Source organism: Trifolium pratense, linkage group LG4 (assembly GCF_020283565.1).
Source record: "Trifolium pratense cultivar HEN17-A07 linkage group LG4, ARS_RC_1.1, whole genome shotgun sequence".
Taxonomy (NCBI): Eukaryota; Viridiplantae; Streptophyta; class Magnoliopsida; order Fabales; family Fabaceae; genus Trifolium; species Trifolium pratense.
In genome coordinates this window covers 10,094,553-10,108,027 of record NC_060062.1, presented here as the reverse complement: position 1 = coordinate 10,108,027, position 13,475 = coordinate 10,094,553, and the positions used below count along the sequence as shown (strand labels likewise).

General features: G+C 31.4%; 2 protein-coding genes across 3 annotated transcripts; both read left to right on the top strand.

The window, feature by feature from the left end:
• Positions 1 to 48: 48 nt before the first annotated feature.
• Positions 49 to 3,387, top strand: LOC123923452 (proactivator polypeptide-like 1). 2 transcript variants are annotated; one of them, XM_045976139.1, is made up of 6 exons: positions 49 to 116; positions 528 to 614; positions 1,601 to 1,746; positions 1,881 to 2,075; positions 2,563 to 2,622; positions 3,076 to 3,387. In XM_045976139.1, exons 2-6 carry the CDS (start codon positions 533 to 535, stop codon positions 3,238 to 3,240), a joined length of 648 nt encoding a protein of 215 aa, XP_045832095.1. In that variant the 5' UTR covers positions 49 to 116; positions 528 to 532; the 3' UTR covers positions 3,241 to 3,387. The 2 variants fall into 2 exon arrangements, with proteins under 2 accessions (XP_045832095.1, XP_045832094.1); XM_045976138.1 differs by lacking the exon at positions 49 to 116 and adding an exon at positions 160 to 261.
• A 4,877-nt stretch (positions 3,388 to 8,264) lies between these two features.
• On the top strand, positions 8,265 to 11,952 carry LOC123923320 (CBL-interacting protein kinase 18-like). Its single transcript, XM_045976008.1, has 2 exons — positions 8,265 to 8,414; positions 9,787 to 11,952. The coding sequence occupies exon 2, from the start codon at positions 10,190 to 10,192 to the stop codon at positions 11,546 to 11,548; it is 1,359 nt and encodes a 452-aa protein (XP_045831964.1). The 5' UTR covers positions 8,265 to 8,414; positions 9,787 to 10,189; the 3' UTR covers positions 11,549 to 11,952.
• Positions 11,953 to 13,475: the final 1,523 nt, after the last annotated feature.

Genomic DNA, 13,475 nt, shown 5'->3' with positions numbered 1-13,475 from the left:
CAAACACCCCCTAATTATATCAAAAATTTGTTTTGTTATATTCTCCAACCCGTCATTAGTTGCACCACACGCAGATTTCCAGCACATTACCCTAACCCTCCTATCCTCCCCAAAAGGCATTCATTCTTTTTCTTCTTCTTCTTCTTCTTCTTCTTCTTCTCATATAGATATCGTTTAATACTCCTTTTTATTTATTTTTCATTATAATTATAATTCACACAATTGATCGTCAGTCAATTGATCATCTTTTTTCCTGTTCATGTAATTTCACTCATTCGTATATTTCTTATGTTAGCTATATTAATTTCATTAACATAAGTTTCTGGTACACATTGATGTCACGTAACTTTATGATGATTACTTATATTATATTATTATTTTTATGATTACTTATCTGCAAATTCAAAATTCATTATTTACATAACACTTCATATGTTTTATTTTGCATGTATATTTTGGAAAATATAACACTAAAATTTTTTATTGGCTTGTTAATATTGTGTTCTTTGAATGATTGTTTGTTACAGAAACTATGGAGGGCAAAGTAGGGATTTTATTTCTTATTGTGTTAGGTGCTGCTTCGGCTTGTCATGCAAGAGGCCTACCAAACCTTGGTATGGAAACAATTTTGTGTTTAGTATTCACTCTCTTTTATTTGGATAAACAACTTATTTGCAGCTTATAACATAAACTCTAATTCAGAATTCATAAGTTATTTTTACAGCAAAAGATAAAATAATGTTAAATTGTTTTTGTAAGGTATAAGCTATGAAGCACGGACACTCTTTAGATTAGTCGTGCCCCGGTGTCGGACACGCCTCGTCAGATTACACTGAATTATGTCACTTTCTCACATTATTATCGGCATCGACGTGTTAGTGTGTCAGTGCTTCATAGGGTATAAGCTGTTTTCAGAGGGCTAACTTGGAGAACTTGTGAAAATAAGCTGAAAACAACTTATAAACATGTCATAAACTGTTATCATAAGTTGTCTCGGTCTCAAAAAACTTATACTAATAGAAAAACTCAAATAGGTCAATCAAAATAGGCTCATATGTTTAACGATCGATAGGATTGAACTTGTGACCTCAAGGTTATTACAAGGAAAAACCTTATCGTTGCGCTAAGGCTCACTCTCATAACCAAATGGCCGGAGAGATTGTTTCGAGGATTTGAACTTATGACCTATAGGTTACAAAGCCACAACAACCTTACCATTACGCTAAGGCAGGCCCTCAGAACTAGATTAGTCAAAATTAAGCTTGAAGTTTGAGCTATGCCATCTTTTTTGAAATTTCAAATTTAAGCACTTTTCTTTAGATAAAAAAAAAACTAGCTTATAATATAGATCTATTGATGAATGAAATTTCAAATTTTAGCACTTTTCTTAAGTACTTTAGGAACCAATTTTTCAAAAAATGCAGCAGCTGCACCTCAGTTTCATTAGACCGAATTAAAAACGCGCCTTGACTATAAATATAATGTATAAATTTTGACACTAAGAAGAGAAATTTCTGCTAAACACAAAATAGAATGTTGAGATATGAACGTAGCATCATTATTTAATCTTGTTGACAATCGACATATTTCTGATATGCAGAATTATACGGAAAATCAGATGCGTGTACAATTTGCGAGGAATATACAACTGAAGTACTTGATTATCTAAAGGATAACAACACTCATGTAGAGATCATTGATTCCCTTCACAATACTTGCCATCATCTTCTTTCTTTTAACCAGCAGGTTTGTCTCCTTTTCGGGATTCTGTTTTGTTTTGATTTCGAAATAGTTGTTTTCGGTTGTTGCAAATATTTACTTGATGAGTTTCCCTATTTTTAACTCATCTATGTTTGTTCTGTATTGTATACTCTATGCAGTGCTTGAAATTGGTGGATTATTATGTTCCACTTTTCTTCTCCGAAATAGCTCGAATTACTCCCGGAGAACTCTGTGACAAGTTCAACCTTTGTGAGTCTGCAAAGAATTATGCAAGAGTTCGAGGAAATAGCTGCGGCTTTTGCAAAGACACTGTTGCACAATTATTGGTTGAGTTGAATGATCCTGACACTAAGGTTAGTTATTTTACTGCCTTACTACACTAAGTTGTGAATCGAGTCTTGTTACGTCATAGTGAATCGGGTTTCAATATGATATTTTATGTACAAAATAGATGCACACTAGAGATTTGTATCGATTTGATTCAATTTTGTATTGAATCAAGATACGCGACTTGCATGTATGGTATGATAATGAAAATCATTGCAAAGAGTACTTTTCTAAATTTTCAAGTTCCACACTTGATTTGCATATACAACAAATGGTTCTTGTAAGTTAGACTTTTCCATTTTTGTCGAAAAGTCTATGGTTCGATGTCAAACAGATAAAGGAATTTGATCCTGACACGAATGTACAGAAGGAATTTTTAATATGCGATGCACAACGTAGTTTTTTTCGCCATCTTATGTTATAAGAATGTTGAATTTGCAGAAACAATGTATATTATCAATGCTTGGTTTTTAATCATTTTACACAACTAAGAGTTTTATTATTAAATGACAGATTGAGATAATGGAGAAACTATTGAAAGCTTGCAATTCTCTGGAGAATCACACAAAAGAGGTAACAAAAAAATGAGAAATTCTTCCTAATAAATTGTGTCTGAATTGTTTTTTAAAGATTTCCTAAGTAAAAAGTTAGAAACAACTTATGAACATATCATAAGTAAATTTTATAAATTGTTCCTAATATTTGGACAAGTGTTTATATCATGAGAGTAAGTTAAGTTCAAATAAGCTTATAATCTCTTTTGAAAGTCCTTTTCTAGAAAATGACATCAATATAAATGCCTTAAAACTTGAACTAGACCATCTCATTCAACCGCGATGTTGAACCAATTGAACCATGAGTCAGATGTCTCATCGGTTCAATCCTTGGTCCAGTTTTTAAAACATTGTTCATTACAACATAGAAATTGTTGCAGTTACATATATGTAAAGTGCAAGAGAACATAGTTTTCATATACATTAATTCATGTTCATTTATAATTTTGCATAATCTTGTTATTATTTGCAGTGCAAGAGGATGGTTTTCGAGTATGGACCTTTGATTATAATCAATGCAGAGAAGTTCCTAAAGACAAATGACATATGCACTACAATACATGCCTGCCCCGCTTCCTCTATTGTTAGCCAGAAAACTACAATCAATGAAGAAATACCAATGCTTTCTGACTCTTAATCATGAATGTTCAAGGATTTAATTTACTGCTACTATATGTACATTAAATATTTCTTCCATTGTGAAACCAGGGAAAGTGTTTCTGTGTGAAATTATGAATTTTCAAATTCTCTATAGAAACTGTTGAACTTCCTTTTGTTTTCTTCATTCTTCTTGCAATATCATTAAAGTAGATTTGTAATTTTTATAATTCAACAACAAAGCTTCAACTTTGGTCATCCGATCTTGATTTGTATTGTGTGTGCCTTAAAATCTCAAGAAATGTCTGAAATCTAGTCTTGCCACTTCCAGGCGCGCTAGGCAGAAGGAAAGTTGTCAAAGACTTTTCTCTTCTGCCCGATGTGCTAGGCGGAAGCAGGTTGTGTTAGGCACACAAATTCTTGCTAGGCATACTAAACAAGTTTTTCTGACTTTTGTAAATTTTAGCAAGGGCATTTGTTGGGAAACACTTAGGGTCCGTTTGGTACGAAGGAATGAAAGTGGGAGAAAAGAAAATTACGCAAACCAATGAATAAATTAAAGGAGCTTTAAGGGGCTAGGGTTGGTGTTTTTTGTTCAAGTGTGAGTTAAGTCTCATATTGATCCAATCATTATTCAATGTCCAATGTGTTGATCCAATTCAGTTAGGTCGCCCCTGACGACCCAACAAATTCATATTCATTAATCATAGTCTTACATCCAGCCTTCATTAGCCTAAATCAATTAATATAACATCAATTGATTCATTAGTTTTCCTCCAAATTTTGGCAAGATCTACTACAAATTGTTCATGAAATTTGGTCTCTAAATGTCCCAATTTGGGATCGAATTTGGTGGAAAATTTGTGAACCAAGTAAAAGCGTCTTTATTTAATAAACTTGGAAAATATTTGATTTTTAAAGATTCATCATTAGCCAAATCTTCACATTTTGTTTGATATTTGACTATATGTTCTATAGTAGATTCCACTGCGTCACAATGGAAGAAATATTTGCAGGCTTTTAAAACATTAGTCGAGCTAACTCAGGCTTTAAAACATTATTAGGTAAAGCAAATACAAAATATGGTCTATTTGGAGGCCAAGCCTATGTTGCACAATTTAGACAAATTTTTCACCATGCACAAATTTGTTTTAGCAATTAGATCAATTAATCTCACCATTGAATCAAACAAAATGTTGTTTTGAACAGAGAATCAAATAAAATGTGATGTGACATATTGATCCAATAAAAAAAATTCAAGGACTTGATTAAAAAATTATAAATAATTTGATTCGACGCAACTATCTATAAATATGTCCTATAGGATGTGCCAAATTGTTGACGGTGAATCATATGATTTCAACTAATAAAATATCGTCTGTTAAAAATAAATTAGAAATGTTCATACTACAATTTAGTGATGTTTATAGGTAAATTCTAATATGGACCATTTCATCAAATGGTCCATGGTGGACCAGTCATGAATAACATTATAACGAATACGAATTTTACAAAATTCATCGTTGGATTGAAAGTTTATATCATATAGATCATCCATAGAAAAATTGAAAATCATTTGATATGTTATTGAGACCCATCAAGATTTACGTAAATAACGTAAATCTTGATGTGTCTCAATAACATATCAAATGATTTTCAAAAAAATTTAAAAAATTTATGAATGATTTATACGATATAAACTTTCAATCCAACAATGAATTTCGTAAAATTCATATTTGGTAGATCACTTGTCCACCGTAGTAGCATTAGTGATGTTTATATCAATATAAGTTGGTTTAGTTCAAGCCATGTGGACTAACAGAACCTGAAAAATTAACACTGTGGTCTATGGTCCCCGCCATGTGGACAAAGTCCAGCGTTACATCCAATGAAAAATTAACACGTGTCGGTAATTATTGTGTATATACACCTTTCAGTTGTTGACACCTTTGAGTGAAACGTAACGCGGGGAAGGTTATACCTGGCTCGGTGACTCTGGTGGTGGAGCAGCTGATGAATGAACCTTTCGCAACATGATTGATTGATTGATTAGGAAAGTTCGTATGAAAACTTGATTTGTCTTTGATTAATCAACGTTAATGTTAACATTAATCAACATTGTGTTTGTTCGTGAATCAACATTTTTTATTATATTTAGATTCTTGAATAATGCTAGCAACACACTCTTTAATAAACATACTCCAATACACTCTCTTTTATTGGTTGAAATTCACATGGGTCCCATAAAAAAATGTGAACCCATATAACTTTTATGGGACCCATATAAATTTTAACTAATAGAAGAGAGTGTGTTAGAGTGTGTTTCTTAAAAAGTGTGTTGCTAGTACTCCTCTTAGATTCATTGTCTCAACATCCACCAAACACACGCCTAATTGTGTTTATGACCGCATTAAACACACGCCTAATAATACTATTACTAGTACAAGTTTGGATCTCAATGAGTTTAACTCAGTTGATAGAGACATCGTATTTTTTATATAAGTATTGTAGTTAGAATCCCGGACACTCCACTTTAATTGTAGAATTTTTAGCCATTATATCTAACCAAAAAAAAAAAAAAAGAGTTTGGATCCTCTCCTACGTTAATGTGTTCTACCATCTCTTCTGTCTTAATCTAATGGTTGAGATTGTGAAGAAAAATAAAGTGGTCTGTAGAGAAAAACAACAACCGGAGAGGATCAATAAGCTAGGAGATGATCTGAATTATACTGATACTATCTTCAATCTCTTAAATATAATATATCTACTAAAGAAATCTCTCTTTGATAAAGTATAAACAAAATTTACTTTTATAGGTTTATTACATAATTATGAACCTGATACATTTATTATTGAATGAATATAAAAATTGAAAATTTGTTTATATATAAGACCAGAGAAAACAATTGAATTTAAGTTATTAACAAGCTCCCCTTAAAAAAATCGTTTTGTATAACCCAAATTTGATTCATGGTGAACAAAGACTTAATCCAATAAAAAAAAAAAGCGAAAGAGGAAGAGAAATAAAAAAAGTTGTTGGAGAGTCTTAGTGAGCGCCGAGAAGAACAACAAACTAATGCTCTAGGGATCACAAGAGATAAAGACGTCACATCTCCACTTGAAATCTTAAAGCATTGGGTTCACGGGTCATCTCTCTTATACTTCCATTATTCTTCTTATTCATTGTCGATGTAAGATTTAATCAGTCACACTTTAACCTAACAAAAACTTCTCACATTACATGAGAGTTTTCTACCTTTTTACTTTTCTCAATTATAGTTTTTCTCGGTCAATGCATCACTCAAAGAGTGAATCAAGGCTTTGTCTAACGTGAACAACCACATTAAGTGGTGTATGGTGAACAAGTTACTAATATCGTTATAACAAATACGAATTTTACAAAATCCACCGTTGGATTGAAAGTTTGTATCATATAGATCATCCATGTCAAATTTTAAAAAAAAAAATTGAAAATCATTTGATATGTCTTTGAGACCCATCAAGATTAACGATATCTATTACTAATATATTAAAATCGATTAATTACCACCAAAGTTCATGAATTATCCTTATTGTTTTTAACTACGTTGCAAGTTTTATATTATTCATTGTAATTTCACTAAAAAAAAAACAATATATAGAAAGAATATAAGATAAATACAAAAAAAAATGATATGCTTAAAAATAGGAACAAAACAAATTATAGATAGAAACAATAATAATAGAGTTAAATAATATCAAACTTACTAAATTACCATAAATATTCTTAATAAAATTTATAATTTTTTATTAAAAATATATATATGAGACTATTATTTATCACCGAAACATAAAAAATTGAATAAATAAACTTACAAGAAAAAATACAATAATTTCATTTATATTTTAAACATATTATATAATAAATTTTTAAATACTTAATTCTAAATAAATTTTCTACTTTAATATAATGACAAACTTAGATATAAAATAAAAACCAATAGACCCGTGCGAATGCACGGGTCTTTAAACTAGTTTAATAAAAACTCATAAACCGTTAATTTTAATGGGTTTCAATGACATATCTAATGATGATACAAACTTTGATAATCTATATAATACAAACTTATCTAATGATGATACATATCTAATGATGACATATTTTTAAAATTTGACATGGATAATCTATATAATACAAACTTTCAATCTAATGATGAATTTTATAAAATTCGTATTCATTATAGAGATATCACAAACTTGTTCATGATGCACCACTTGACTTGGTTTTTCATGTTAGAATTAGCCACCAATACTATATGCATATCATGATATATATTACCATGTTGATCCTCTATTTATTTTATAAATTGATTTTTCCCTTTGTAACTACTTATTTTGAGCATTCAAGTTTTTAATTATCACATCCCATGTGGAGTGACCTATTTTGAAATACTCAACAGTTTTATCATTATACGTAGCTCATTCACTTTACTTTTTCTGACATCTTTTTTAACATCAACTTCAACTAAACGTCATTCAATCGTGAATTGTGTTCTGCAACACTTAAAATCAAGTGCATTTTTTATGAGTCTTGCATCCTCATGTGAACGTAGTCTAGGTGAAAATGTGAGATAAGTTGTTTGTCTTTTTTATTGTAGTTCAAATTTAAACGAATTTCAAAACAGTTTGATTACTCCTTAAAGTAACAGTGTAAATAATAATTTTTTCTTTAATTTATAATCTATTTAACTCATAAAAATTGTCAAATATGATAAATATTTTGTAATAGAAAAAAATAAGTTTTTATATTTAATTACCATATTATAAATAAAAACATCTCTCAACCGAAATTTCTCGGTACATCAAACTTCTTTAACTATTTACCTAACATTTCAAATTTCCCTAACCAAACAAATAACAACTCAAATTTCTTACCAATTATATAAATTTATTGCTGTTAGAGGTAGTTTTCCAATAAATGTAAAATTAACTATTTTTGATTATATTGTTATGTTGTTACAATGTCACAATAATAATAATATATTAGGTGAATCATATAGGTAGAATATTCTCAATTATTCTTTAGTGTATTAATTCAATTCAACAGCTAACTCTTTTGTCTTCTCTGCCAACTTCTCAATTATAGCCTCTACTTCCCTTCTTCTTTCTCTTCAATTCAAAGAACCCAAAATTATTCAAAACACAAATCTTGGATTTGGATTCAAAGAACTCAAGGTACATTGCGTTCTTCTTCTTTTTATTTACATTTGAATTTTTGTTCTTCTATTTGTTTTTAAATTTTGAAACTTTTTTTATTTTTGCCTTTAAAGTTTCATTCTTTTTAATTTTTCTTTACATGGGTATCTGAATTGCTTTAGGTTTTGTGTTTGAGCTTTGAGTTTTGAGGGTACTGCTTGAGGAATAAGAATTTGAAATTGTTAATTTTTAATGGTTTTGATGATGTATGTGTTAGGACGTTATTATGTTATAATTATATACAGTAATTATATAATTTACAGTTTATAACACAAACGCTTTCATAAGTGTTTATGTATAAGCTTACATAAGCTATTTTTATAGCAAAAGATAAATTATGTATGTTAAAAGCTGTTTCCATAAGTTCTCCCAAATAGTCTCATAAAACTTATGTCAGTAGATAAACTTAAATAAGTCGATCCAAACAGGCTTATGTTTTAAATTCATCCTTATAAAACCGACTTGTGTAACTGTAAGGTGATGGTGAGACTTAAAATTGTTCCCAGTTGCGTTCTGAAGCTCTCGTAGTAATAAGGCTTAAATTCATGTTTAGTCTCGAGTATAGCAATTGTGTGATTTTGGTCTTGAACTTTTCAATTGCACAATTTTGATTTCCAATATATTTTCCAATAAAGGGGTCTCTGGTTATCCCACCTTTTACCAAAATTGTACATTCGCGATACTTTGAAGATTAAGATTGGAATTAAGTCTCATAACAATCATAGATTGAGCTGCCTATATTTGTGTCTGGTATATTAAATGTACTTTTCTGCCTAATATGAGAAGAAAAATCGGAATTGTTTTCGTGAGTTAAAATTTCAGATTATTTGTTCTCTATTTTTATTCCGGGTTGGTTTTTATTGTCTGTCATGGCTTCGGAAAACTGATTGTAGTTGTTTTGATGATTTTGGTTGATTCCAAATTGTTTCTCTTACAAGTTACAAGAAACAATCATTTTATTTTCGTTTTGCATGCAAATTTCTTGCACAAGATTTCTTGTTCATACCTTGCTTATTCTCATGAATTAAAGTAAACCATAAAGCATTTGTAGAGGATCCAGATTCGTAGTGACACGGACTTGATGAAATCATGTGAAACAATCCTCAAAATATGCATATAGATTTTACCAAAAGTTAGGTCATGATTATAATTGAAAGTCGAATCACATGCATAAGGAGACATTATATTGCCAGCTTATTTATGGTTATAACTTATATTGCATGCTTTTCAACCTTAGTTTCTTTGGTATCTTATGCTTATTTTGTGCATTAAAAAATTTTATGTAACTAACTTATTTATTCAGATTTGATTCTTGTGTGACTTATCAAATTTCCTTCTTTCTTTCTTTCAGGTGTGCTTTTCATTATATGTTCTGATACTCAAAATTTGAAAGGTTAACCAGGTGCTTATTGTTCTTGATTATTCTACAAATTTTTTACAAAGTCCATATTCTTCGGTGTCATAATAAAATTCAGGGAATGCTGAAAGATGTGCTTGCTAGTTGAAAACTCTTTTGTCGAGGCTAACGAGGCTGTACCTCCATCTGAGCTGCCCTTAATCATTCTTGACGAGATTGGATGTTTAGTCCAATGTTCATATCTTTATCGTGCTCAAGCGATTGAGGTGGCTACAATTCTCCGCCATTGTAGGATTTCAAAACTTGATGTTGATGAAGATGGTTGAGCTTTGAATTTCTTGAGAAGCAGCTTCTTGGTATTAATTAGCATTGGATTATAAGAAAAGTGTTACTAGAAATGGAACGAAGCGGAAGCGTGCTTATGCAACGATACGAAATAGGGAAATTATTAGGTCAAGGAACATTTGCAAAGGTCTATCATGCAAGGAACCTCATAAACGGCTTGAATGTTGCCATCAAAGTTATTGATAAAGAGAAAGTTTTGAGGGTTGGGATGATCGATCAAATTAAGCGTGAAATTTCAGTGATGAGACTCATCAGGCATCCACATGTTGTCGAGCTTTACGAGGTAATGGCGAGCAAATCCAAAATTTACGTTGTTATGGAGTATGTAAAAGGCGGTGAACTCTTCGACAAGGTATCGAAAGGAAAACTAAAGCATGATGAAGCAAGGAGATACTTTCAGCAATTGATCAGTGCTGTTGATTACTGTCATAGCAGAGGTGTGTGTCATCGCGATTTAAAACCAGAAAATCTTCTCTTGGATGAAAATGGAAATTTGAAGATCTCGGATTTCGGGTTAAGTGCACTTGCCGAGACTAAGCACCAAGATGGATTACTCCATACTACATGCGGCACTCCTGCGTATGTCGCTCCAGAAGTGATACACCGCAAGGGATATGATGGGATGAAAGCTGATATATGGTCGTGTGGTGTGATCCTGTATGTTCTATTGGCTGGTTATCTTCCGTTTAGAGATCCGAATCTGATAGAGATGTATAAGAAAATCGGTAAGGCTGATTTCAAGTTTCCTAACTGGTTTGCATCGGATGTACGCAGATTGTTGTCGAAAATTCTGGATCCAAATCCAAAGAGCAGGATATCAATTGCCAAAATTATGGAAAGTTCTTGGTTCAAAAAGGGGTTAGAGAAGCCTATTGTTACTGACACAGACAAACAAGAACTAACTCCTCTCGATGCTGATGGAGTATTCGGAGCTTGTGAGAATAATGATCATGTTGATCTGTTGAAACCTCGTAATAATTTAAACGCTTTCGATATCATCTCCTTTTCATCAGGTTTTGACTTGTCTGGTTTGTTTGAGGAGAAAGAAAAAAAGAAAGAAATACGTTTTACGGCTAACAAGCCTGCTTCAATCATCATCTCCAAATTTGAAGAAATTTGCAAGTGTATTGGGCTAAAACTGAAGAAAAAAGACGGAGGTTTGTTCAAGTTAGAAGGTTTGAAGGAAGGAAGGAAAGGACATTTGGGTATCGACGCAGAGATTTTCGAGATCACGCCAATGTTCCATTTAGTTGAGTTGAAAAAGTCGAATGGAGACACGTTGGAGTACCAAAAGCTGTTGAAAGATAATGTTAGGCCTTCACTTAAGGACATTGTTTGGTCATGGCAAGGAGAACAACCACAGCAATTGCAACATGGAATGGTGCAGAAAGAGGAACAACCATCTTCCTAATCTATAGGATGTTCCTAAATTGGTTTTTGTATGCTTTATGTTTCTTAATTATGTTCTTGGTTTCAAGTGCACACTGTCTTATATACTATTGTCATGTGATAACTGTGGTTGTGTAACTATTTGACCATTTGAGTCTTCTGTTGGAAATGGTATTTACATTGCAGCTTAATTGGTGGCATGGTGAAATTGCTATAACTATAATAGCTTAGTTTACTAAGCAACCATTCATGTTCCCTCTTGAAATGAAACTGTTTGATCATGTCTTTCTTTGTTAAATTTGGATCCTTTATCTATATTGATGAGATCAATTTTAATATATAAATGTTAGAAGCAAAGAACCCTATAATCAATCATGTTAATCATCTAAGAAATAAATATAAGCAGAAATGTATTTGAATTCATAATGACCTAATAGTGTTGTGATTTGATCTAATAGATCGTCATATTCTAGAAGATAACCCTTTAGGGCCTGTTTGGTTCGGGGGTTTTGGAGTGGAGGAGAGGTGAGGTGATATTTTAAATTTTTGTGTTTAGTTCAATTTTTTATGAGAGGGAGGGGAAGGAATATAGAGCAATTTTTTATTCCCTCAAATTGAGGGGATTTGGAGGGGGAGGGGAGGGGAACCAAAATATAATTTATTATATTGACAAAATTATCCTTAATTATTTTTTTAAAATCCTAAATTATCCTTAATTATCATGTTGGTTTACTCTCATTCGGCAATCATGTTATTTTGATGATGGTGTTATGGTTTGCACTTATTTATCATTCCCATCTAATTTAATCATATTGGTTAGATCTAAAAAAAATAAATTCTAATCTTTCATGTGTGGGGTTGAAATTTCGCATGATAGTCCTTGGCACCATTCATTTAGCAACGCTCGGTAATAATAAATAGATATTAGTTTTTAAAATAAGAGTATTATAATTGTCAAAAAAAAAAAGTTTTTAAGATTTTATTTTAAGGGTAAAAAAGTAAATTAGTTTTAAAATACCTCTCCTCCTCTTGTGAACCAAACACATATTTAATTAAAATATTTCCCCTCCCCTCCTCTTCCCTCTTTTAAACCAAACATATATTTAATTAAAATATCGCCCTCCCCTCCCCTCTATTAAAATTTCTCCCCTTCCCTCCCCAATCATCCTCTCCATCTACCTCGAACCAAACGAGCCCTTAGCTATTTTCTCTAGATCTTTGTGATAATGGAATGTCAACAAAGGCTGCTAGAAACTGTATGCGTTGTGTTGAGTTTTGCTTTTCTTTCTAGAAATAGACTATTAAAACTCTTTTAATATCATACTCTAGACTAGAGCGGGATAAACTTGTTACCATAGACCTCGAAGTATAAAACTTCACTAAAAGGATTCAAGTGTTTACCTCTTGTAGTGTTGAGGAGATGCGGAATAGATTCGATTGATCATGAGAAAAGCAAGTGTATCAATGCCTCTATTTGTGCAAACAAACATAATTTCTCTAATGACCGGTGTTAGCTAAATCAAGCGGAGCTTATGAGATAATAAGCTTCATAAAGAGGTTTGGATTTCTAAATTTCTATGACTAAAATTACATCACCCTAGTGAGTCTTATGGTGCATCGTGTTTCATTAAACACACGTTATGGTGTACCACGTATCTCTAATTTCATAAATTAAATAATAAGTCTTCATTTATTTAATCTTTCATTTATTTGTCCGACGTGTGTAACCTTGTAAGTTTTTGTAACATTGACAATAATATTAAATTATATACTTAATATTAGACATAGTTTTTTTTTGGTTGATTAATATTAGAAATAGTTATAGACATTTAACAATATATCGCTGCTATCCAAGTGATAAAAATGTCACGTGATCTCAAGAAAAAAAACTTTTATGTGATTACGATCATGTGCATAATTATCCTTTTGTCCTTATATCTATATTGAAC